The sequence below is a fragment of the Mustela nigripes genome, chromosome 11, assembly GCF_022355385.1.
Source record: "Mustela nigripes isolate SB6536 chromosome 11, MUSNIG.SB6536, whole genome shotgun sequence".
NCBI lineage: Eukaryota > Metazoa > Chordata > Mammalia > Carnivora > Mustelidae > Mustela > Mustela nigripes.
The window spans coordinates 7,395,315-7,420,397 of NC_081567.1; the positions used below are offsets into that span (position 1 = coordinate 7,395,315).

The 25,083-nt window shown below is 56.3% G+C and overlaps 1 protein-coding gene across 1 annotated transcript; it reads right to left on the reverse strand.

The window, feature by feature from the left end:
* Positions 1–602: 602 nt before the first annotated feature.
* Positions 603–17,996, reverse strand: EPHB4 (EPH receptor B4). Its single transcript, XM_059414579.1, has 17 exons — positions 17,498–17,996; positions 14,757–14,827; positions 14,218–14,505; positions 12,860–13,256; positions 11,592–11,747; positions 11,141–11,473; positions 10,742–10,866; positions 9,979–10,144; positions 8,627–8,729; positions 8,341–8,405; positions 8,115–8,228; positions 7,776–8,023; positions 4,256–4,471; positions 3,816–3,965; positions 3,197–3,390; positions 2,849–3,004; positions 603–1,730 (listed from the first exon to the last, which is right to left on the reverse strand). The coding sequence occupies exons 1-17, from the start codon at positions 17,547–17,549 to the stop codon at positions 1,601–1,603; spliced, it is 2,964 nt and encodes a 987-aa protein (XP_059270562.1). The 5' UTR covers positions 17,550–17,996; the 3' UTR covers positions 603–1,600.
* Positions 17,997–25,083: the final 7,087 nt, after the last annotated feature.

Here is a 25,083-nt window from a genome sequence, read left to right on the forward strand (position 1 = left end):
CCCCTTCCCAAGAGGCTGGGAGAACCTGCCTGGGCAGCATCTTGAAAGAGGGAATTGTCTTCCCAAGACTCAGCCCAGAGCGAGCGAGTGTGAGTGTGTGTACACCCGTGGGGGGTCCACATCCCTCATACCAGCTCTCTGCCCCTCCCCCACAGCCCATGCAGCCTTTCCCCCCCATTGCCTCTAAACCAACCCCAAGCTGTCCACATCTGGCCCACATCTGTCTCCATCTGAGAGGACCCCCACCCCAGCCAATGCCCCCCACTTCCCCATCGGGGGCTGTAGGGCAGGGCTATAAGCTCAAGGCTTCCCCTGGCCCCCTCCCAAACGCTGGGGAACTGGGCCGGGGAGGGAGGGGGCAGCCCCACCCCGGAGGTGCCCCAGGCTCTTGGCAGAGCCATCTGGAGCCGTTAGAAGCAGCTGCCAATGACTCATCTCCCACTGCCCCCACCCCACCACCTCAAACACACCCTGGGACTGGGAACCAAGCCCGCAGCCCCCCACAGCCCTGTCTCCAGACCTCCGACCCCTCCTCCATACCCAGGCCCCATTCTCCGCAGAAACCTAGTCCATCCCCCACTCCCAATCACCTCCCGGACTGCAACGCTTCCCATTTTATTTTATTTATACAAAAAAAAAAAAAAAAAAAAGTTTTAAATATAATTTAAGAATCCCTCCAAGCACCGGTGTCTGTCTCTGGTTTCCACCACCACCTCACCCACCCCCACATTCCCTCATGGACACAGCTTGGGGCTCCGTGGGGGCAGGAAGGTGTCTGGGAGTTGTGGGACCAAGGCACTATTCTGGAAACAAACACGACAATGAGTCCGTTTCACCCGGGGGCAAAGGAGGCAATAATAAAACAGGCCCTCCCCACCCCAACACAGATAGTTAGGACAAGGACAGGAGAAAAACAAAACAAGGAACAATGACAAAAAATGGGTGGTGGTGGGGGGAAATAAGACCAAAACAAAAAATTAAAACTCGAAAACCTTCAATATGAAGGCAGCAGATGGGGGAGGGGCATTTACAAGGGAAAACTGAGTTCGGGAAGACAGCAGCAAGGTCGGGGACATCCGCGTCCAATGATTTGGTCACTGGTCCACGACGCCCCTTCCCGCCTCCCGCCGAGACGCGGCACGCTCCACTCCGAGCTCTCAGGCTAGTCACCCTCTTCTCTTTGGTCTGCAGGGCAGTGCACTGGCCCTTGGAGGTGAGGAGGGACACGGGGGGGGGGGGGGGCCCTAACTGGGGATCAGAGGGAGGCTGTGGGAATCGAGCCCAACCACCCCTGGGAAGCTGGCAGATTAGAGGCGCTTCCTTTTCCCTCTGGTCACACCCAATCCTGAGGGAAGGGCTTCCCGCCTGGGGGGCATGTGATGACTTCTACACTCCTATGGCAGAATCCTTAAATCCTGTCTCTCCAAATTGCCGGCTCCCCCCACCACCCCCCATGGGTTCAAAGTGCAATCCAGTGGGGCCCAGGTATGGTGACCTCTTGGGTCCTCTATCCGGCTCTGCCCAGGAAGAACGGGAGCTGTGTCCCCAGCTGGGAAGTTCCTGCCGCTCCAGAGCCGTGGGGCAGATAAGCAGGTGCAGGTCAGTACTGGGGGGCTGGTGCTCCTGACCCGCCTGGGGTTCCAGGCTTGGCCTGGGACTTCATGTGCTGGACACTGGCCAGGATTTTCTTCTGGTGCCCCGCCAAAGTGACTCCAATTCGGAGCAGGTCCCTGGGGAAGGAGGGAGAGAGCTAGGTGAGGCCACAGGGCTCCCAGGGAGGTCGTCTTAGCGCTAGACACCACGCCCCGCCCCTGGAATGTCAGCCAATCAGGAAGGCCGGCAGGGGAGGGGTACGCGTCAGCAGTTGCCAAGAGCTGCGGGCAGTTTCCAGAGGTTTTTAGGAGCTGGAAGCAGTCCTTCTGCGCAGCTGCAGTGGAGGGGCGCAGCAGGGCCGGCTGCAGCTTGGGGCTCCGGCAAGGATTAGGAAAAGGCAGAGAATCAGCGAAGGGGTTGGAATGAAAGAGAGAAAAGCGCACAAGATGACGGTGGGGGAAGAGGCTGCACAGATTTCTCTAGAGGAGAAAAGAAAAGTCAGAAGGAAAAAGCCCAAAAGAGGAAGAGGGGGTAGGGAGGAAGGGGCGGGGCGGAACGAAAACGAGCTGCCCCCACCCCCGCCCCCCATCCTGAGGCCTGGAGCCCGAGATAAGGGAAAACAGCAGAGGTGGGAAATGGAGCGCAGAGACCTGGGTCAGGGCGTCGCTGGAACAAGTCAGGGCAGTGGGGGGGGGGGGCATGGTCTGCCCCACTGGGAGACTGCCTCCCGCCCTCCGGTTCCAGATCTCTCTTCCTTCCCTGTGTTATTCAAACCTGGGCTGCAAAGAGAGCCTGGGAGGGAAATGCGCAGGCCGAGAGGCAGAGAACCAGAGAGGCCAACTAGGGGGACCCAGGGCCGGGGAGGCGTTGGAACCATAAAACCATTTAACATTAAAGCTGGAAATGGTCTCCAAAACCCCGTCCAACCTTCTCCTTTTATGGGTGGGAACGCAGCCAGAGCTGACACTTTGTTAATGTGAGAGCAGGGTCTGGAATGTAGATAGATGCACAAGGAGAGATACACAGGGCAGGATAGGAGCAAGATGGCCAGGGGCTGAGGTGGCTCAAGGGGGTGAGGAGGGCCCCGGGCCCTCAGTCCCCAGAGCTGCTACTTCGGGGTACTCTGGATGACAGAGTTGGCGCCAGGAGTTGCCTGCAAAGGTCCCCACTAAACTGGCAGGCCCGATTCTGGTCCCCAGGGGCCTCGAGACTGCCTCGATCTCAGCCGCCACCTCCAGCCCCTGCCACGACTTACTCAGCAGAGATCTGGCTGACCAGTTCGAAGGAGCCAAAGCCGGCGGCTGCAAAACTTTCTTCGTATTGTCCCATCTTGATGGCTCGAAGCCACTCACCCACCGAGCTAAAGGCGGAGTAGTGAGGCTGCCGCTGGTCCAGGAGCGGGTGTGAGGCCCTGGAAGGCAAGGGTGGGGAGCGGTGTGCTGAGTTCTGGGGCTCCGTCAGGGTGGGGACTTTGAGCCACAGACGAGGACAATGGACAATCCCACATACCACCAGAGGGCCGGACACTTCTGAGGGGGAGGGTGGGGTGGTTCTCAGGTGGTGGCAGAGTGTGGGAAGGAGGCCTACCCTCTGGGGTTCTCACCCGCTGTTCTCCCTGGCCACGATTTTGAGACTGGCCGGGTTCCGGATCATCTTGTCGAGGGCGCTGACCACCTGGGGGAAGCGGGGCCGTGCATTCCGGTCCTTCTGCCAACAGTCCAGCATGAGCTGGTGCAGGGATGTGGGGCAGTCTGGGGGCGGGGGCAGCCGGTAGTCCTGCTCAATGGCATTGATCACCTGGAATGACAGGCACACACACTGGGTGAGGATCTGCCAGGAGAACAAGGATGCCAGACGACCCCCAGAAGGTGGTGACTCAGCAGATGCTGGGACAGGTGCCACAGGCCCCGAGAATGGCAGATTCAGGGTCCTCGCAGAGGTCGGAGCTGGCGAGTCACTGGTTTGATGCCCCAGTGGCTCCTGGACCAAGATCTAGATGAGTGACTTCCCAACCCTCCCCTCCCTCCTTCTCCGTGTCCTTCTGTGACCAGACGTGCTGTATCCAAGTCCTGGATACAAAGATCAACTCTACTTTGTGCCTCCCTCAATGACCCAACAGTGATGAGCTCTCTGGGGACCCCACTCCCCCCCACCCCCCCCCCCCCCCCCCCCCCCGTGAGAGAACATTTCAGGAAAGCTCCGTAGGGCCATGGGACACTTACATCCTGATTGCTCATGTCCCAGTACGGTCGTTCCCCAAATGACATGACCTCCCACATCACAATTCCGTAGCTCCAGGCATCACTAGCAGATGTGAACTTCCGGAAGGCAATGGCCTCGGGGGCTGTCCATCTGATGGGAATCTTTCCGCCCTAAAGATGCAAGAAGAAAAGGTGAGCTAAGGGACTCAATGGACCCAGGCATCCTGCCCCCACCTCTGCCTTTCCCCCAGGCTCCCTTTCTTGCTGGGACTCAGACACACAGCTCCTTAACTCTTTTCTTTTCCTGGACACTGGAAGTCAGGTTCCCTAAGCTGACTGCCCGCCCCCTCTAGTCTGTGCCTATATCCTGTCCCTGAACCAGAACTGTCAACTCTTCCACCTCCCCACCTTGCCCACCTGGCCCTAAGAACCGAGTTCAGACGTGGGTCCCCTGGCCTCACCAGAGAGCTCGTGTAGGTGGGATCTGAAGAGTTCTCCTCCAGGAACCGGGAAAGCCCGAAGTCTGACACCTTGCAGACGAGGTTGCTGTTGACCAGGATGTTGCGGGCGGCCAGGTCTCGGTGGACGTAGCTCATCTCCGCAAGGTAGCGCATGCCCGAGGCGATGCCCCGCAGCATACCCACCAGCTGGATGACGGTGAACTGCCCATCGTTCAGCTGGAGATTGGACAGGGAGAGGCCAAGGTCAGGACCGCTCACCCGCCTTCCCCCCGCCCTCCGTGCTCTGAACCCGATCTGCCACTCGCAGACCCATCTCATTCGTGCTCCCGTGCATGGCAGGCCTGCTGACGTCCCAGGCAAGCCCTTTTCCCTTCTCTTACCCTTCCTGAGCTCCCTCAGCTCTCGCTGCACTAACGGGACACGATGCTTAAGATTCTGAGGAGGGGCGCCTGGGTGGCTCAGTTAGTTAGGGGTCCGACTCTTGATTTTAGCTCAGGCGATGATCTCAAGGTCGTGAGATCGAGCCCCTCCAGGGACTCTGGGCTAAACCCACACAGTCTGCTGAGTCTGCCTCTCTCTCCCTGCCTCTGCCCCTCCCCTCCAACTGCTCTCACTCATGCACACTCTCTCAAATAAATAAATAAATAAATCTTTTTTTTCTTTTTCTTTTTTTTTTAAATTGTTGTAAAGAGATTACGTTGGGATAATTGGTGTAAAGAGATTACGGGTGGCTCAGTGGGTTAAAGCCTCTGCTTTCGGCTCAGGTCACGATTCCAGGCTCCTGGGATTGAGCTCCGCAGGAGTCTGCTTCCCTTCCTCTCTCTCTGCCTGCCTCTCTGCCTACTTGTGATCTCTGTCTCTCAAAGAAGTAAGTAAATTCTTAAAAAAAAAAAAAAAAAAAGATAGTCACATGAGCACCTCGAAAATGTAAAAAAGAAAAAAAAAGAGAGAGAGAGATTACGTTAACATTTTCTTCTACTTACTCTAGCACGGAGCTCTACATCCAGGGCGTACTCAACAAATGCTTATGAACTAGTATGTTCATTTTATGGGCTATAGGGCAGCAACAGTTTGGATAGTCGGAATGTGCCCAGAGCTACCTGTCTACAGGCGCAGACGCATCGGGGCCAACCCAGAGCAAACTTGCTCAGTCCTCCTGGACCAGCTGTGTGTAGCTTCCAAGAGCAGTGAAAGACGGGGTGTGATCAATGACCACAGCCCCAAAACCAAGACCGAAAGCTTGACCTTGACCTCGACAGAGTCTGCTCTCACCAGATAAGCTAGCCAGTCACAGTGAAAGAATCCCATACTCTGGGTTCAGGAAGCACCCAGAGGACCCTTGGCGGCCAAGCAGGGTGAGGGACAGAGTCCAAAACCTGAATCCTGAATCCATCCTCCAAGCCTGCACCTACCCGAGGCCTTGAATCTCAGCTTGTGGAAACCCCGCTGGCCAGATGCTCAGGGCAGACCCTGGAGTCTGTGATTCCTCTCCCCCTTACCAGTCACTTAAAATCCAGAGGCAGGTTCTGCCTCCAAAACATGTTCCGAATGCAGTCACTTCTCCACATGCCTCTACAACCCTCACACCCCAAAGGACTGCAAGTCTTCCCACTGGCTCCTGGCTCTTGGTCCCCAGCACCACCAAACAGAACTCCTGAAATCACCCCTCTCCAGCTGAAATCCCTTGGCAACCCCTTGAACTTCTAATCAAATCCAAATTCCTTAAGGGCACAAGACTCATGGGGTCTGACCACTATGTACAACGAAATGTACCACTGTTCCTCTGCTCAGGCCAGTTTTACTGGCCTTTCTTCCTTCCTTTATTTATTTGACAGAGAGAGAGAGATCACAAGTAGGCAGAGAGGCAGGCAGAGAGAGAGGGGGAAGCAGGCTCCCTGCTGAGCAGAGAACCTGATGCGGGGCTCAATCCCAGGACCCCGGGATCATGACCCTGAGCTGGAGGCAGAGGCTTTAACCCACTGAGCCACCCAGGGGTCCCACTGACTGGCCTTTCTGCCTTTTGTTTTGCTTTTTCTGCCTTTTGTTTTACTTATATATTAGAGAGTGTACAAGTACGCATGAGCACAGGGAGGCACAGAGGCAGAAGGAGAAGCAGACTCCCTGCTAAGTGGAGAGCCCGATGCGGGGCTCCATCCCAGGACCCGGGGATCATGATCTGCGCCAAAGGCGTACACTTTGCCAACTGAGCCATCCAGGTGCCCTTGACCTTTCTGCCGTTCAACCTGTCCACTCTGGTTCCCCCAACATGCTTCTCTCCTCCACCTGTTCGGGGTTGGCTCTTTCCCAGCCACACAAAGGTCGGTTCTTCTATCATAAATCCCCTCCCCCTCCAGGCAACCGGGCCTTTTCCTGGTACCAATGGAACAGACCATTGTGTCGACGGTGGAGGGTCCGCTGTCATCACACTACCGAGGCCTGCCTTGGCACCTCTCCTGACAGCCAGGAAGCCTGTCTCCGACGGGGTGCTGTGCGAGGCACACAGCACCCCGATGTAGGCTGGCCATGGATATTGATCCTACCTAGAGAAACACGCTAACCAACCCCACAGCGAAAAAGCCAATCGATCTAGAAGGCGACCCATTCAAGAGGTGCAGAGGCCCAGCTTTTCAGCAGGTCAGTGTCCTAACAAGGGGCTGTTCCTGGATGTCGAAGAGGCTCAAAGAAATGACCACTGGGTTCCATGCTTGATCTGGAACTGGATACTGGTTTGCAGAAACCGGGAGGAAGAGACACGTGAGGGGACAACCAAGGAAATATGAGTAGCAACTGGGGACTGAATGATCTCACAGAAAAGTCGTCCTTCTGTTAAATGCAATGTCACTTTGCTCTGCAGGACAACGTTTTTGAATTTTTTAAAAAAGGATGTATAGTAATGTGGAAAAATAAAATAATACCCAGGAAAACCTGTTCAAGTGACAAAATATGCTCCTGCCCAGCATCTCAAGCCACTTCCCCAAACTGTTTGTTAAAAGCTTGTTTAGGGGGCGCCTGGGTGGCTCAGTAGGTTAAAGCCTCTGCTTTCGGCTCAAGTCATGATCTCAGGGTCCTGGGATCGAGCCCCACATCAGGCCTGCTTCTCCTTCTCTGTCTACCTGCCTCTCTGCCTACTTGTGATCTCTGTCTGTCAAATGAATAAATAAAATCTTAAAAAAACACAAATCAATACAAATCAAAGCTTGTTTGGTGACTTGTCTCCTCTGTTACACTGTCAAGAGCAGGGATGTCCGTGGCTTGATTCCCAGGATGTAAGGACAGTGGCTGAAGCACCAGAAGGTGCTCAGGAAGTCCTTGTCAAGGAGACAAATGACCACCCTTCCAAATCCCAGGTCGGCCAGCCCCACAGATGGGCCATTTCCACTCACGGCCGCAGGAACGGCCGGTGCCAGAAACTCCAGCTGTCCTGGAGGGAGGACGAGGAGCACAGGGGGTGCGACGTGCGCCCCAGCATCCATCCTGGTTCTGAGCTCCTTGGCTGTGCCGGGGGAGGCAGGGGGCTCACCCGCAGGAAGGAGTCCAGGGCGCCGTTCTCCATGAACTCGGTGAGGATCATGACGGGCACGCTGTTGGTGACCACGCCCTCCAGACGGATGATGTTGGGGTGCTCGAACTGGCCCATGATGGAGGCCTCACTTAGGAACTCCCGCCGCTGCCGCTCCGTGTAGCCGCCTTTCAGGGTCTTGATGGCCACACAGCTCTCCTTCTTCCCCGGGGCCTTGAGCCGCCCCCGGCACACCTCGCCAAACTCGCCTTCGGGAAGGATGCTGAGGGTCAGCCCTCCTCTGCCCGCTGGCCTGCACCCCCCTTCCCTGTACTCCCCGCGCACCCACCTCCCTCTCACCTGCGCCGATAACCTCCTCGATCTTGACGTAGGAGACATCGATCTCCTTCGCAAATTCCCGTACAGCCTCATTGGGGTCTTCGTAAGTGAAGGGGTCAATGTAGACCTTAGTACCTGAGGAACCACACGCGGGGTCCCGTTAACAGAGAGACAACCTCCCCTGCACTCCGAGGCCCGATTCTGGGCCCTGCCCCAGCCTTGTGTCCCTCGGCAGAGGCCTACCCACCGTGCCCGATGAGATACTGCCCATGTTTGTCCGAGTACTCGGCTTCCCTTCCGCTGCTCTGCTTCCTGAGGCCGATAAGAAAGAAACGGTAAATGGAATCACCCATCTCTGTGTTTCCAGAGGGACGGGACAGGGTAAGGGGGGCGGGGGAGGAGGAGCGGGGATCAGAGAAGCTTCCAAGAGAAAACAACTATCCACGGAGGGAGGCTCGCAGGCAGCAAGAGGGCAGGGGGCGGTCTACACCCGCCCTCCTCCCAAGGGCCTCCGGGTGCCCCAGAGTGCTCACCTGAGGCAGAGAACAGCGATGACAATGACCACCAGGACCAGCACCACACCCACGACGGCCGTGCCTGCGATCAGGGCCAGCTGCTCCCGCCAGCTCTCATTCTCTGGGGGAGAAAAGCTTCGATCAGAAGAAGCCGACGGCCCCGGGGACCCCACACCAGCCTCAAGGCACGAGTCGTGTTCCCCTGAGAACAGGCCCCCGGCGGTGGGGCAGGTGCGGGAAAGCACCACGGTTTCCAAATTGCTTTCCGCCGGCTCGGGCTCCTGCGAAGTCCCTCCGGGAAAAGGAGGAAGTTTCCCAACCTCGTTACGGCGACAGCGGGTTTCACTGCGTTCAGTTATAAATACTGGTGGCCACAGGAGGCCCCAGGGGCTACGACAATGTCTGCAGTCAAAATGTGGAAATAACCCAGATGTCCGTCAACAGATGAATGGGTAAAGAGAACACACTAGAGCCAACAATGGACAACTTCTAGCCGTAAACAGTGTGGACTACACACCCCAACACGGACAGACCATGTGGCCAGACCATGTGGCCCCTGCGCCGAGTGGAGGAAGAACCTGTTCACAAGAGGCTCCCATTTGTGTGATGTCCAGTATGGGCAAAGCCACGGAGACAAAAGTAAGGCAGTATTTGCCGGGGGCTGGGGGTGATTGAAGGGGTGTCTCTTTTTGGAAGCCAAAACGTTCTACAATTAATTGCGGCGATGGCTGCTCAGCTGGGGACAGGCCAAAAGCCACTGAACGGTACTCTTTAAAGGGGGAGTCGTACGGTGTGTGACCCAGGTCTCAAACTGCAAAAAGGTTTAGAAAGCCACTGGGCCAACAAGCGTACCACAGCCAGCGGGTGTTGGGGCGCCTGGGTGGCTCAGGGAGTTAAGCGTCTGCCTTTGGCTCAGTGTCCTGGGATCAGTGGGCTTCCTGCTCAGCAGGGGCTCTGTTCCTCCCTCTGCTTATGCTCGCTCTCCCTCCCTCTCGAATAAGTAAGATTTTTAAAAAAATCTTTACAAAAAAAAAAAAAAAAAAAAAAAAAGAACAGGTGTCACCTCAGTTAGTCTTTGGAGCCCTTGGGAGAGAGACCTCGTGGTATCTCCAACTGGGGAGGAGAGAAGGGGCTGTAGGGTTGGGCTTCTGCTGAGAGCCACACAGCTGGAACGCCACTGGGCAGGCTTTCCCTCCCAGCTGTTGGTTTTGGCTTCTGCAGCCGATGCTCCCCTCACTAGGCCTTAAAAGGCCCCGTGGTTGACAGAGCGGAGTGTGGGAATGTGACTTTAGGGGTCCTCCAAGGGCAGAGGAAAGGCCTCCCGCGCGACGGAGGGGCAGCGCCCCTGCCCTGCCCCCCACAAGGCTCACCATCCAGCTGGGTCTGGCTGTGGTGCTCCTGGCCGAAGGGCCCATAGCCGGCCTCGGAGCGTGCTCGCACCTGGACCAGGTAGCTGGCCCCCCGCTTCAGCCCCCGCAGCTCAGCCCGGTTTTCCGACGTCTTCAGGAACCGCACGCTGCTGGGGCCCTCGGTGCCCTGTCCAGGGGGAGGAGGGGCCAGCCGTAAGCCAGGGCCCCCCGGTTTCCACTGCTCTTCCCACCTCTCCCGGCCCACCCCCACCCCAACCCTGTGCCCCCAAGACTTGCATCCTGGTGCCACCGTGTGGTAGGTGAGGCCCGCTGGGTGTTGGGCTTTCATTATAGCATTGAATCCTTTCCGCGGTTCTGTGGGACTGGTACCATTACTGTCACCGTGTTAATACTGAGAAGCCAAGGGGCTGCCCCAAGGTCACACAGCTAGTACTCAGCCCAGGTGGACTTCAAACACCTCTTAGAGGGGTGCCTGGGTGGCTCAGTGAGTTAAAGCCTCTGTCTTCGGCTCAGGTCATGATCCCAAGGTCCTGGGATCGAGACCCGCGTTGGGCTCTCTGCTCAGCGGGGAGCCTACAGCTTCCCCCTCAACACTCCTCACTGCATACCTCTCTGCCTACTTGTGATTTGTCTGTCAAATAAATAAATAAAATCTTAAATAAACAAACACAAAAAACCACCTCACAGGGGCCCAGAATTTAGCCAGCCACGGAACTTGTCCCACTGTCAATCCCAAACCCCGAGGGTGCCGCCCCAACCTCACCTTCTCGTGGTACTTGACCTCGTAGTCCAGCACGGCCCCACTGGGGGCCCGGGGAACGGCCCACGCCAGGCTCAAGCTGCTGGGTGACGACCGCGTCACCCGGATGTCTGACACGGGGGGCGGTACTGTGAGGGAGAGGGTATTTGCACATGGCACGTCTGGCCCTGATCTTTCCCAGCTCTGCCTCTGCTGGCTACACTCGTCTCAGCTGTTTCAAGAGCTCCCTCTGGCTCTCTGCCCCATCCTGAAGTCTGCACCTCTTTTCACTCTTCTGTCTGCCTCTCAGCCTGACCTTCCGTGCTTCCCAGCGACCCCAGGGCCCCCCGCCACTGTCTTTCCCCCCTCATCCCTGTAGGCTGCCCGCCTCCCTCCTGGCAGGCCACTGGCTCCCCATCTCACCCTCACGGTCAGTGGTGACATTCACAGCCTCAAACGGAACCGGCCCGGTGGCTAAGGAGGACACCCCGTTCAAGGCGGTGACCTCGAAGGTATAGGTGAAATCTGGACGCAGCCCGCGCACCGCCACCCAGGGCTCCACAAGGTCCCGGGGGCCAGGGTCGAAGGTCAGGTCTCCTCCGCAGGGGGTACAGGACCCCCCAGGGCGGCACTCCCGGCAGCGCAGCGCGTAGGTGAGATCCTCTCGGCCCCCAGACTCGAGGGGGGCACTCCACTCCAGGCGCAGGGAGGAGCCGTTCAGACGGGGAACCACGCTTCTTGGAGCAGAGGGTGGCGCTGCGGGACAGCAGGGCGTCAGAGGCTGACCCGATCATCAGGGAGGGACAGCGGGGCACCCCAGGAGTCCTCACCGGACGTCCACCCACCACCACCTGAGGGGTCACCCGTCACTCACTGGTACAGGGGGCACCCCGGAAGTCCGTGCGGGCCCGGAAGTACCCATTGCGGCACTGGCAGGTGGAGGAGCCAATGGTGTTGGAGTGGCTGTTGGCTGGACACGGCTGGCAGGACCCCTCGCCAGACAAGGGCTTGAAGGTGCCTTGGGTACAGGCTGGAAAACACCACGGGCATCAAGAACATTCAGCATCAAGAACATTCAGCATCAGGAACATTCAGCTGCTCCCACGGTTGCACGGGATGCAAAGTGGGGCGCAGGGAGGGAAGAGCTCAGAACCCAAACGTCTAAGAGAAGAGAGAGACCCTTCGTTCAGATCAGGGATTCTAAGCTTTGTTAACCTCAACCCCCACACCCCCCACCACCACCACAGGACACCCTGTGGCGGTCTGGTGAAGCCCACAGACCCCTGCTCAGAAGTATGTTTTTATTTTATTTTACTTTTTTTTTAAGATTTTATTTATTTCTTTGACACAAAGAGAGAGAGTAAGCGGCAGCGAGAGAAAGAACACAAGCAGAGGGAATGGGAGAGGAAGAAGCAGGCTTCCTGCTGAGCAGAGAGCCCGATGCGGGGCTCGATCCCAGGCCTCCAAGATCTTGACCTGAGCCCAAGGCAGAGGCTTAACCCATGGAGCCACCCAGGTGCCCCTGCATTTCTTTATTGATAAGCTAAAAGAGGCAGGTCTAAGCGGCCACTGTAATACTGAAGACGTGATAGGCCAAAAAGAGCATCTTGACACCATCTCGGAACGGGCTAGGAAAATAGCCACGATCTGAAGGATGTGCATGTCTCAGGTCCTGCTGTGACCGCTGGGCTCTGTCACTGTCATTCAATTTCAGGTGGAAATGAGCGACAATAAGGTCATTTTTTTCTCTCTATAAAAGTTCACAGACCGCTTACGTTCTAGCTACAAAACCCAGGTTTTGAACGCCTGCTCTAGAGAAACAGCTGAGTGAGTATTCAGAACTAGGGAGTTAGGGGAAACCCACAATGAACAAGAGATAGAGACCATGGTGCCTTGGTCCCCAGAGCCCGGCAAAGCGCCCCCATCCTGAGAACAGCCCTGGTGTCCAGAAAGCGGTTGCACAGTTAGGAGAAAGACGGCACAAGAGCTCGGATCGACGCTGGGGCTCTGAAAACAGGCCCTCCGCGTGCCCCTGAGGACCTAGAATGTTCCAAACAGCAATGTAAGTGGGTCCAAGAGCGGGGGTATAGGACGCTCCCTGCGTGGACGGACAAGCTTTCCAGGAAAGACGCCAGCCCTCACCTCTGCACCGGGTGTTCCCCTCGACGGCCTCGAACCCCGCAGCACAGCTGCACCCCGTGACCGGCTGCTCGGCCCACTGGCCATCCTCCCGGCAGTACAGGCTGGGGCTGGGGCCAGGGGTGGGGACAGCGTCAGCCACGCAGCTCCCTGCCACGGGCACCACGAGCTCCCGAGGCACGGTCTCCGGGAAGTGGGTGAGGTTCACGGTCAGCTGGGCGCACTTCTTGTAGAAGAGATGCAGGGACAGCAGGGCCATGCAGGCTCCCTGGTCCTGGAAAGCCAGGTAGAAGCCAGCCTTGGTGAGTGGGCCCAGACGCAGCGTCTTGACGTTGACCTTGCCGGTTGCCTCGGCCCCAGGGCGCTTCCGGGTCAGGTGCTCGGCGGCCACTGTGTCCACCTGCCAGGTGAGGGAAGAGACTCATTGCTGCGGTCCTCCGCTCCCCACGGACCGGATAGGCGGACTGTTTTCCTCTTCCCAGCTCACCCTCTCCCTGAGCGCCTTAGCTCCTGTTCCAGAGCCTTCTCTCTACCTTTCCCAGGGTGCCCTTTCCTGCAGACCCCAACGTTACCCATTAATGCTTGCTCAGCTCCTACACTGCATCCAGCCTCTGTCCCACACCCCCTTTCTGTTGAGTCACTCATCCCACACCTACTCTGGGCCAGGCCCTGCACTTGGAGCCAAGGGAACCGAAACGAAAGAAACGGGTATGGGATTTTTTTTTTTAAATCTTTTTTTTTCTTAAAGATTTTATTTATTTATTTTGATAGACAGAGATCACAGATAGGCAGGCAGAGAGAGAGGAAGGGAAGCAGGCTCCCCGCTGAGCAGAGAGCCCGATGCAGGGCTTGATCCCAGGACCCCGGGATCATGACCTGAGCCGAAGTCAGAGGCTTTAACTCACTGAGCCACCCAGGTGCCCCAAGAAACAGGTATGTTAAAGGCATGATGGGACCTATGACAGTGGAGACCCCAGGGCGGGCGCCAATAGCAGGAATGTCCTGCGGGAGTTGAAGCTTTCAAGACAAGTAGGAATTAGGTAGAAGACCCGGGGAGAAGGCGTGCTGGGGTGAGGCATCAGTTCACACTAAGGAGAGGTGTCTGAAGGACAAGGTGTACTCAGATCAGAGAAGGGCAGAGTGTGGCCCAGACGACCGCCCCCCGTGGGGGGACCCTGCCCAAGACTCGCGACTGCTCCACACAGCAGACCACCTTCTTCCCTCCCCAGACTGCAGCCTCCTGCTTCCAGCCCCCAGTGCCCCTGCGTAGGGCCTTGGAAACTCATCCACTGCTCCCAGACCAGGCGGACTGGCGGGGGGGGGGGGGGGGGGGGGAGGGCGCACCCCGGGCGCCAGGGTACCTTGATGTAGGGGTTCTCCATCCACGCTGGCGTGAAGGCTGTGGCTGTGTCAGCATCACTCTCAAAGTAGAAGACAGTGAAGGTCTCCTTGCAAGAGCGCCCGGCCCGCGACAGGGAGAGGCACTCGAGCATGGTGAAGCGGAGCGTGGCGTACACGTGGACGGCGCCTCGGCGTGGGACCCAGCCGGTGCGCAGCCAGTGGGCCAGGCCCGGCGCCCGCTGCACGTCGCACACCTCGTACGTCCGCACACTGTGCTGTTCCTCATCCAGGCCGCTCAGCTCCTCCCACTGTGGGGAGAAGGGGGTCAGCGCGGGGGGGGGGGAGGGGGGGGGGGGGGGGGGAGGCTGTCTGTCATAGATCCAGGAGGGGCTAGAGGAAGGGGACCTCTGAGAGCAAGGGCTCAGAGGACATCTGTCCCCGCTGCTGGGATGTGGAGGGCTGGTGGCGTGCCCAGCAAACCAGCACCCACACACCGTCCGTCATCCTTCCTCCTCCTTGGGGGTCCCTCCAAGCCCTGGCTTCTGGGCCCAGCTCTTACCTGCCCCTCCACCTGAGGGAACGTGACCCACTTCAGATCGGCAGTTTCCAGTTTTGTGTTCAAAAGGGTCTCTAAGACAGACAGACAGACGGACAGACAGTCAGCACAGGAAGACCAGATCCCTGGGAACTGACTGAGGCAGGTGCATCCTCCAAGCTGGTGGAACTGAGCCGAGAGATGAAAGGCGGGGGGGCAAGCGCTGCCCTGTGCTGCCCCCTTTCCCATCGCTGTTTCTGGGTGCCCACCCCACCCCTCCCAGTGGGCAGGCACCGGGCTGCCCCCGCTCAGGTCTCCCAGATCTAAGCGTGTGAGAACCGCTGTGCCCTGAGGAGAGGGGAAGAAGGCCAAACAGCTCAGACAGGGTTAAACTAGAGCCAGGACCTGGCCTGACCCAAGGAGGGCAAAGAACTGTAGGCACCGCAGGGTTGGGGGCGGGTGTAATTCCCTCCTCCAGGGCCTGCCTCCTCGCCACTCCGTGGTCCCTGCCCCCAACCCAAATCCTCCGCTTCCCACTCCCCTCTTCCAGGCCCACACCCCCTTTTCAGACCAAACCCTCCAGTCCTTCAGATCCCCAAGGGTGGTACTCAGCTCCCCATGCCCAGCCCTGCCGCCCCCTCCCCCTGGCCCCACGCCAAGAGCTCTCGCTGCTGTCAGAGGAGGAAGTGCTGGAGGCCAGGACGCTTGGGTTCCCGCCCTGGCCCCTGCCTGCAGAGGCCTCACATCTGGATTTGGTTACGGGAAGGAAAAAGGGAGGAGATTTTAGGGGTGTGTGTAAAGAGGGGTTGAACACACCTGGCTCTGCTCTGGTCTCAGGGGAGGGGCCTCGAGGGAGGGGCGGGGCTCTGGCGGAAGGGGGGGATTAGGAGAAACATCACAGCCCCTGGCAGTGGAACGTGGAGGGAGGGCAGGGGAATCCCCCGGGGAGGACAGTGCCATGTGGGGGGCCCCCCCAGGAGAGCCAGCAGCACACCTGGGACCAGGTTCCCCCAGCCTCGCTCCCCGCTCCCACCGCTGCTCCGTGGGGGCTGCGGGAGAAAAGGGAAGGGAAGGTGGGTGGGTGGGGCAGCCTCCTCCCAAGGACTAAGTAATGTTCTAAGGGTCAGGAGGGACCCCGGCCAGGCTGAGGTGAGGCCTGGGCCCCCCGGGGGTGGCAGGAGCCAGCCCGGCACGCTGGGGACAGGATGCCCGGGTTCTGGGAAGGGGGTGGATGGAGGCTGCCGTCTCCACCCTCCATTGTTCCCGGCTGGATAGTGTTTTCCTGTCTCCAATTCACACACTGTCTGTTTCGGGGCTGTCCTCCACACACTCGGAGCACCTCACTTTCTCTTCTCCTATCTCTCGGGCTCAGAGAGCCTCCAGCTGTCAGTTCTTCTGCCTCTCACCTCCCCCCTGCCCTCTGGCCACCTCCTTTTCTGACCGTGGCCATCCCTCCCGTTTTCCACCTCCCGCCTTTCACGTTCACAGGGACACGCAGCCACGGGCAGGTTACTTAACACCTCTTTAAGGCTCAGTTTCCCCATCTGTAAAATGGGGGCAACGATCCGTCCGGCCTTAGGGCTGCTGGGAAGGTGAACGTGTAAAGTGCTCAGCGCAGGCCTCGGGCTTGGAAAGCACTTAGGTAGCAGCCTGGAAGCCTGATCCCCTTTCTCCTTTGCCATATTTTGCCCTGGGGTGGTGGTGGGGGGACTCTCCCCACTTTGCGGGCCTTCCTCCCAGTAATTCCCCCTTCTGAATCCGAGCCGGGCAAGGGTCTCCTCTCCCCATGCCCAGCCTTTGATCCCCGGCCCAGAGCAGCACTGCCCAGTCTGGGGAAGTGGGGTTTCTAACTGCCTTTGATCCCACCTCCTCAGCAGCCCCCCCCCAGAGACCCTTTTGATTCCAGGCAGTGAAGGAGAGTAAGGAGGCAGCTCATTGAGAGGAGATTAGGGCTGTAGGAGGAGGGTTTATAGGGCTCTTGGCTCCCCCTCTAGGGGGTGAAAGGAGGGAAGACTCATGGATGAAGAAACATGTTGGGGGGCCAGAAAAATCAGAAATTTAAAGAGATCTGTACTTAAGCTAAGTTCAGGTGTCACGGGGACTTTGAAGGTTAGTTTCTGCTGGCCCATAGGGCTGGGGAAAGGGACTCAGGCCGGACTCTGGCAGGGCTGGGGGTCTAGACAGCATTTAAAGGGCTGGGGTGCAGCCTGGGGAAACTAGGGAAGGGGCCTCACTGCGGCAGAGGCAGTGGCTTTGGGGGAGATCTGGGCGACGGGGGAGTTAGCACAGATGGTGGCCGCCCTGCCAGGGGCCCAGGGAGCTGCAGCATCAAGGTGTGAACGCGGAGGCTTGGGGGTTGGGGGCAGTTTTCTGGAATAGCACAAAGTTCTGCCCTGTCTGCAGTTCCTCCAGAAACGTTTCCTCATGTTTGGCAGTGGTGGGAAGAAGGATAGAAACTTCCCAGAGACTGAAGTAAGGAGAAAAGGCGAGGCTGCCAAGGGCGTACAGAATCAGGGCTAAGAGTCTGGGAAGCCGGGGCCGGGGCACATCCCCGGACCGAGCTCCACTCCTTCTCTTTCCCAAACAAAAGAAAACTCCACTCCCCGCTGGGCCGCCTCCTCCCCGCCCCCCGCCCGGTCTAGCACTATTGGTCCGAAGTGTTCAGGGTTGGGGTGCCGGGCTACGGGCAGAGAGGCCGGCCCTTTCACTTCGAGTCCCAACTTTGGGGGCCCCTGGAGTGCCGGGGTGCCCCCTGGGAAACTCACCTTCTAAGGCGGCGGCGAGCGAAGCCCAGCAAAGCAGAGCCCGGAGTTCCATGGCGCCGCCTCTCTCGGGTTGGATCCGATCCGAGTTTGGGGGGCACTAGCCCCCCCAGGTCTGAACCCCCCCCCCGCGAGAGGGCAGACGCCGACTCCCCGCGCGGGACTCTCGGTCGGGGCCCTCAGCGCGGGCCCATGCGGGCGCGCCCGGCACCGTCAAGGGGCGGCGGCACCCAGGTGTGGCCCCGCGTCCCCGCCGCGCGCGCGGGCGGGCGGGGGGCGTCTTCGCACTGGCTGCGCCGGGAGGGCGCAGAGAGAGACGTGGCTGGAGTCGGGGTCCCTCCGGGGCCTCGGGGTCCCGCCCCGGCTAGCTGGGGGGTGGGCCGGCCGCTCGCGGTCTCCCCCCCTCCCCGGAGCGGTGCTGCTCGCGCCGCCGGGCCGAGTGCGCTCCGCGCCGGCCGGGAGGGTGGGAGCAGAGCGGGAACGGAGCGGGAGGGAGGGAGACTGCGGCGCGGGGCCGGGCGGGCCGGGGCTGGGCCGGGTTGGGACTGGGCCGGGCGGCGCCTGGCCGGGGAGGGAGGGGCGCGCGGGGGGGGGGGGGGGGGAGCTCCCCCCTCCCCCAGCCCGGGCTCGGCGTGGGGGCCGGGGCGCGCTGATTGGAGCGCGCGCTGCTGAATAATTCATGAGGGAAGCCGAGCGGGGCGCCGAGCGGAGCAGGTCGGGAAGTTGGGAGAAAGTTTGGAGAAGGGGGAGGGGCGGCGGGCGCGGAGCCCGGGGACCGCCCAGACGTGCACCGTGGCCGGGTCTGCGCGTGTCGGGGCCGGGGCCCAACGACCCCCGGGGCAGGTCCCAACCCAGCACGCAGCAGGCCACGGAGAAGCACATCCAGCCGCACCGAGGGCCTCCCGGAGGTGCGCGTAGACGTACACCGCGCCCTCGAAGCCGGCTCCAACCTTCCCGCGGACTTCGGATTCTACTTCTGGATGCGCGCACCACCCCACTGTTTGGCGCAGGGGACCATGTTTGGGGGAAGCTTTTGAGGATGGAGGGTGGCGCGTTGTACCCCGAGGCAGCGACCCCAGCTTAGATGACCCTGGAGCGAACGTTCACACAGTCATTCAACAAACATTAGGTCCATAGCGCAGGAAAATGTGGGAAGTGGGGCAACTGGTTTGACACGGGGAGGAGTAGAGAAAAAAGGGAAGCAGGAATAAATAAAAGGTAGGTGGGACCGAGAGAGTAAAGGGTCTGGATAGATTCCCAAATCACCATCTTCACTCTCACTGGGAGAACTCCTGGCCGCCGAAGTCCTGACCCCTGGGGCTGGGCCGGGGCTGCCGCTGTCTTTCCCGAGGCTGTTTCCTGTCTGGCTCCTGGGGGCCCCCGGGATGTCTGGGAGGGCCCTTCCTCTCATAGCCACCACCTCCCTCCCCCGCCCCCCACCCCATCAGTTAGAGGGGAGGGTCCAGGAAAGCAGTGCTCCTCCCACCAACCCCCTTCCAGGTCAGGGTACCTCTAGTGTGGGTAGCGGGATGGATGGAAGGCTCTGCCAGGAGTCGGCCAGGGAAGAGCCGAAGGAAGGGGTTTCGACTCAGAAATTTAAGGGAGACAGAGTCTGGAGTTCCTGAGTTGCCGAGAGAGGGAAGGAGGAATCCTCGATGCCCTGAGAGTTTGGGGCGGGGCGGGGGACTGGCAAGGGCCGCTCACCCCGCAGAGAGGACAGCCAAGACCCGCAGTGACCTCTTGTCCCAGCGAACTTATCTCCCTGCCACAAGTGCTGCTCCCCACACCCCTGCCCTTCCTCGCCGCCCTGCCTGGGTCCTGCTCCGGGGTGGGGGGTCACAGAGGGCAGGAAACAGCCGGCTTGGCTGGAGCCAGGCAGACCAGGCCAGGGCCGGGAATCCCCTCCTCCCTCCCGGATTCCAGCCCTGTCTCTCTTCTCTTATTCAGCTTCTCCTCCAGGTTATCTGCCCACCTCTTCAAGCAGAACACACACACACACACACACACTTTTCCTTGATTTCACTGTGCACTGCAATTCTTTCCTCTAAAAATTATGTCTCTATCTCCCCCTGGGCTCTGTGCTCAACCTCCCTCAGCCCTCGACTGTTTGAATTGTCATTTGGTGGGGGATGCAGTTCATACTTATGGGGTGCGTTAGAGGGGTGCATGACCTGGGTAGTAGAGAGAGACCCACCCAGATGCACAGAGAAATGAGGCTGGGGGGGTGGGTGAGAGCTGATGAGACAGAGGGGTGCAGAGGCATAATAGCTCACCTCAGATTAGAACGCTGTGTCTCTGAGAACCAGGCCCCTTTTGCTAGATGGAAGAGAACAACTTAGGTAAGAAAATATCCAGTCGCTCTTCTGTCATAGGGTCCTTAGCACTCACCACCCAGCATGTAATCCAGTCCCCAATACCCAGTGTATATGCAGACCAATCAATAAAAGAATGAATAAATGGGGTGCATGACTGGCTTAGTCAGAAGAACCTGAGACTCTTGGTCTCGGAGTCTTGTGTTCAAGCCCCATGTCCAGAGTAGAGATTACTTAAATAAACATTAAAAATTTTTTAAGGGAAAAAAAAATTTTTTTTTTTAAGGGGTGCCTGGGTGGCTCAGTGGGTTAAAGCCTCTGCCTTCGGCTCAGGTCATGATCCCAGAGTCCTGGGATCGAGCCCCACATCCGGCTCTTCTGCTCTGCAGGGAACCTGCTTCCTCCCCTTTCTCTCTGCCTGCCTCTCGGCCTACTTGTGATCTCTCTCTGTCAAATAAATAAAATCTTCAAAAGAAAATTTAAAGTTATAAAAATATTTTTTTAATATGTAGAAGAATAAATAAAACAAAACCTTTATTAAGCATCTACTATGTGCAAAGTGACCACTGTACTAGTTTGGAGATTTATAAAGCATGGCTCCTGGTCTCAAAGATCTTATAAATGCGGCAGAAATCCCATTATTTCTTCTCTCCACGGAGATGATATCTGAGAGTTGGACTCCCCAATGCGCAGAGGTGTCTGTCTTGTGGGTATAAGGTCATTTCCTCTACCCTCCATCCACACAGAGCCATGTCTTAGAAAAGTTAATTCAGTACCCACTGTATTATGTTACAGAGGTGAGCAGCGATGTCACTACCTGGACGGATGCTTGTCCCATAGACCCCAACAAAGCTCAGGCCCTCCTTTCCTTATTATTAGAGCACTTTCTTTGTCCTCCAACCACAGTATTAGGTGATCACCCCGTTCCCTGCCCATGATCAGTATGCTGCGCTCTTCACCCCAGGAGTACCTGTCTGGTGTATCCACACCCCACCCCCAATAGCTGGTTGAGCTTTTTCTTTTCTTTTCTTAAGATTTTAAAATGTTTATTTGAGAGAGAGAGTGAGCAAGCCTAAGTGGGCGGAGGGGCAGAGGGAGAGGGATCAGGCTTCCCACTGAGCAGGGAGTCCAACACAGGGCTCCATCCCAGGACTCTGGGATCACAACCTAAGCTGAAGGCAGCTGCTTAAGTAACTGAGCCACTCAGGTGCCCAAGATTTTTTTTATTTTATTTCTTTAAAGATTTTATTTATTTATTTGACAGAGATCACAAGTAGGCAGAGAGTCAGGCAGAGTGAGAAGGGGGGGGGGGGGAAGCAGGCTCTCCACTGAGCAGAGAGCCCACTTGGGGCTCAATCGCAGGACCCTGGGATCATGACCTGAGCCTAAGGCAGAGGCCTTAACTCACTGAGCCACCCAGGCGCCTCTAAGATTTTTTATTTTTAAGTAATCTTTACACCCTGTATGAGGCTTAAACTTACAACCCTGAGATCAAGAGTCCCATGCTGTGCTGACCCAGCCCACCAGGGGTCCCGGGCTTTCTTTTTGGACTTTTCCTCTTTGTAGTAAACAACAAATCAGCCCTTTTCACCATAAATCACAGAAACTGTCACCCCTCTTCCCAGCCCCCGCCCCCGGTCCTTGGGTCCGCCTCACCCTGCCCTGTCTAAAGTTTACTGGAGGCCCATGAAGGTTAAGCTTTTGCACCCCTCACCCACCTGTCTCCTCCCATAGCCCTGGTTAATGAATGCCATCAATTTAAACAGTTTTTAAAGGTGAATCCCAGCACAGGAATGTTTGCAGTGGCCTGAAATCTTCTGGCTCTTGCACAAATTTGGCAGAGCTTTCCACAATGCTGAGAATGAGTTGTAAAACTCAGTGAGATCTTCCTTCCTTCCTTTCTTTCTTTCTTTTTTTTTTTTTAAGATTTTATTTATTTATTTATTTATTTTTAAAGATTTTATTTATTTCTTTGACAGACAGAGATCACAAGTAGGCAGAGAGGCAGGCAGAGAGAGGGGAAGGGAAACAGGCTCCCCGCTGAGCAGAGAGCCCCACGCAGGGGCTCCATCCCAGGTCTCTGAGAACACGACCCGAACCGAAGGCAGAGACTTTAACTCACTGAGCCACTCAGGCGCCCCAGGATTTTATTTATTTATGGGACAGAGAGAGATCACAAGGAGGCGGAGAGGCAGGCAGAGAGAGAGGAGGAAGCAGGCTCCCCGCTGAGCAGAGAGACTGATGCAGCTAGATCCCAGGACCCTGGGATCAGGGCCTGAGCCGAAGGCAGAGGCTTTAACCCACTGAGCCACCCAGGCGCCCCTCGGCGAGATCTTTCTAAATGTTCAATCATGAAAGAAAAGAATTTCAACCAGCCTTAATAGCTGGGAGACAAGAGACATAGGAAATATTACAAAGTCATTACCATATGAAGAAATAGTCTGAGTACACATGTATTCGAGGTAGGATGTGAAAAGTATGATACAGGGATGTTAAGTAATTACTATAGCTATCGTGTTGTTTTTCCAGATTCTGTACCATTTATAGTATTTGACACATTAAATTTTACAACTGGTTGTGATATCCATATTTACATAAACATGAAGTTTTTATATCTAATTTCATATTTTTAAAAAATAATTTTTAAATTTTTAAATAAACATATAATGTATTATTAGCCCCAGGGGCACAGGTGTGTGAATCACCAGGTTTACACCCTTCACAGCACTCACCATAGCACACACCCTCCCTAATGTCCATAATCCAACCCCCCTACCCCCGTAATTTCACGTTCTTTAATTTTGTTTTTATTTTCTTAGGAAGGGTTCCCCAAATCGTATAAACTTCAGGACTCATGAAATCTGAATCCATTCCTTATCTGACCGTCACCAATCTTCCTGAACTCATCAAATATGAAGATGTAATAAATATTTGACATATGTCAAAGATTTCATTAATTCGTTACTGATTGTGCTTTGATTGTTCGTGGCCCCAAGTTTCATGAAAGCAGGTACAACATATGTCATGCTCACTGTTAAGCCCAGTGCAGGTCTGGCCCATGATAAATGCTCAGTAAATGTGTGTTAACTACTCATTCCTTTAAATCATTATTTTTAAATTCATTTGGCAATTTAAAAAAAAAGATTTTATTTATTTATTTGACACAGAGAGAGAGAGATCGCCAAGTAGGCAGAGAGGCAGGCAGACAGAGAGGGGGAAGCAGGCTCCCTGCTGAGCAGAGTCCGATGCAGGAATCTACCCATGATCCTGAGATCATGACCTGAGCCAAAGGCAGAGGCTTAACCCACTGAGCCACCCAGGTGTCCTGGCAATTATTTTTTTAAAGATTTATTTATTTTCAAGAGTGACTGGGGAGAGAGACAGAGGGAGAGGGAGAGAGAACTCTAAGCAGACTCCCTGCTGAACCCAGAGCCCTACACAGGGCTTGATCTCATGACCCACGAGATCATGACCTGAGCTGAAATCACAAGTCAGACACCCCTCACTCAGTAATTCTTTATTGAGGTTTTTCTATGGGCCAAGACTTCGGACTCAAAGTCATCCTTGACCAGTCAGGGGAAGAAGCAGGCATGAAACTTCCTCAGAACACAGGAGGTTATGTGTGGAGTATTGGTGGTGTCCTACAGAGGGTCCTACGGGATCAACCTGCAGGTTCAAGGTGAGCTTTCTGAAGATGATGCTGTGAACCCTCTCTCTATTTAAAAAAAAAAAAAAAAAAAAAAAGGCAGAAGGAATAGCAAACACAAGAGTGTGGACATGGTGGTTGAGGTGCCTGGGTGGCTCAGTCATTAAGCGTCTGCTTTCGGCTCAGGTCATGATCCCAGGGTCCCAGAATTGAGCCCCACATTGGGCTCCCTGCTCAGCAGGAAGCCTGCTTCTCCCTCTCCCACTCCCTGTGCTTGTGTTCCCTCATTTGCTGTCTCTCTCTCTGTCAAATAAATAAAATCTTTAGGGGAAAAAAAAAAAAGTGTGGACATGGTGAGATTGTCCCTGAGCTGCCAGAGTTTGGGACACCAGGGTGTAGATTGCTAGGAGAGTGACAGTGGACGAGCTGAAGAGGTGAGCAAGACAGCCTCTGTCATCATAGGACATTTCGGGAGTGCGGGCTTGTCCTGCACATCTTGGGAATGACTGAAGGGTTTTTAGGCAACCCCATCAGATTTGTACAGAAGGATCCCACTTGTATCACTTTAGAGAAAAGGCTGAAAGGGATCAAGACTGAAGGCAGAGAAACCAAAGGACAGTGAGAACTCGAAAGGGCAGAAGTGTTCTCGAGCACCTAGAGCAGGAAGGTCTTTGAACCTAGTCATGGGAGTGGGGGAGACTGAAATCAAGCACGATGCCACTTTCAGACCTGGGCGGCTAGGTAGGAGCAAGAGTACCAGGGGCCACAGGGGAGGAAGAGATGCAGGCAACCAGAACTGAGCTTAACTGGTCCAGAGCTCAGAGGTAGCTTTCTGGCTGGAGATAAAGAAATTACTGGCGTATGTTGGTGATGGAGGCTGCCCCATGGGCGGGGGTTGGAGTAGACTATAGATTGGAAAGGCTGAGGAAAGTCTTACACTTTACCTTTTATTTATTTATGTCTGCATTTGTTTTTAAAAGCGAACATTATCATATTTAATTCATCATAAGAACTTTGTTAGAAGGGCAACTGGTGGCTCAGTTGGTTAAGCGGCTGCCTTAGGCTCAGGTCATGGAATCAAGCCCCGTATCCGGCTCCTTGATCAGTGGGGAGTCTGCTTCTCCTGCTCCCTCTGGCCCTCCTCCTGCTCATGCTCTCTCTTGCGCTCTAATACATAAAATAAAAATTTTTTTTAAGGATTTAAGTAGTCAGAGAGGCAGGTGGGGGGGGCGGGGAAGCAGGCTCCCTGGTGCCCCAGGTGCCCCAAGGGCCCCCAGGTGCCCCAAAATAAAATCTTAAAAAAAAAAAAAGAGCTTTGTTAGGAAGGAAGGATGGGCATTATTCTGACATCCACTTTATTCATGTTTTAAAAGATTTGAGAGGGGTGCCTGGGTGGCTCAGTGGGTTAAGCCGCTGCCTTCGGCTCAGGTCATGATCTCGGGGTCCTGGGATCGAGTCCCGCATCGGGCTTTCTGCTCAGCAGGGAGCCTGCTTCCCTCTCTCTCTCTCTCTCTGCCTGCCTCTCTGTCTATTTGTGAGCTCTGTCAAATAAATGAATAAAATCTTAAAAAAAAAAAAAAAAGATTTGAGAGAGCGAGTGTGCATGCGTGCGAGCGCGAGAGTGAGGAGGG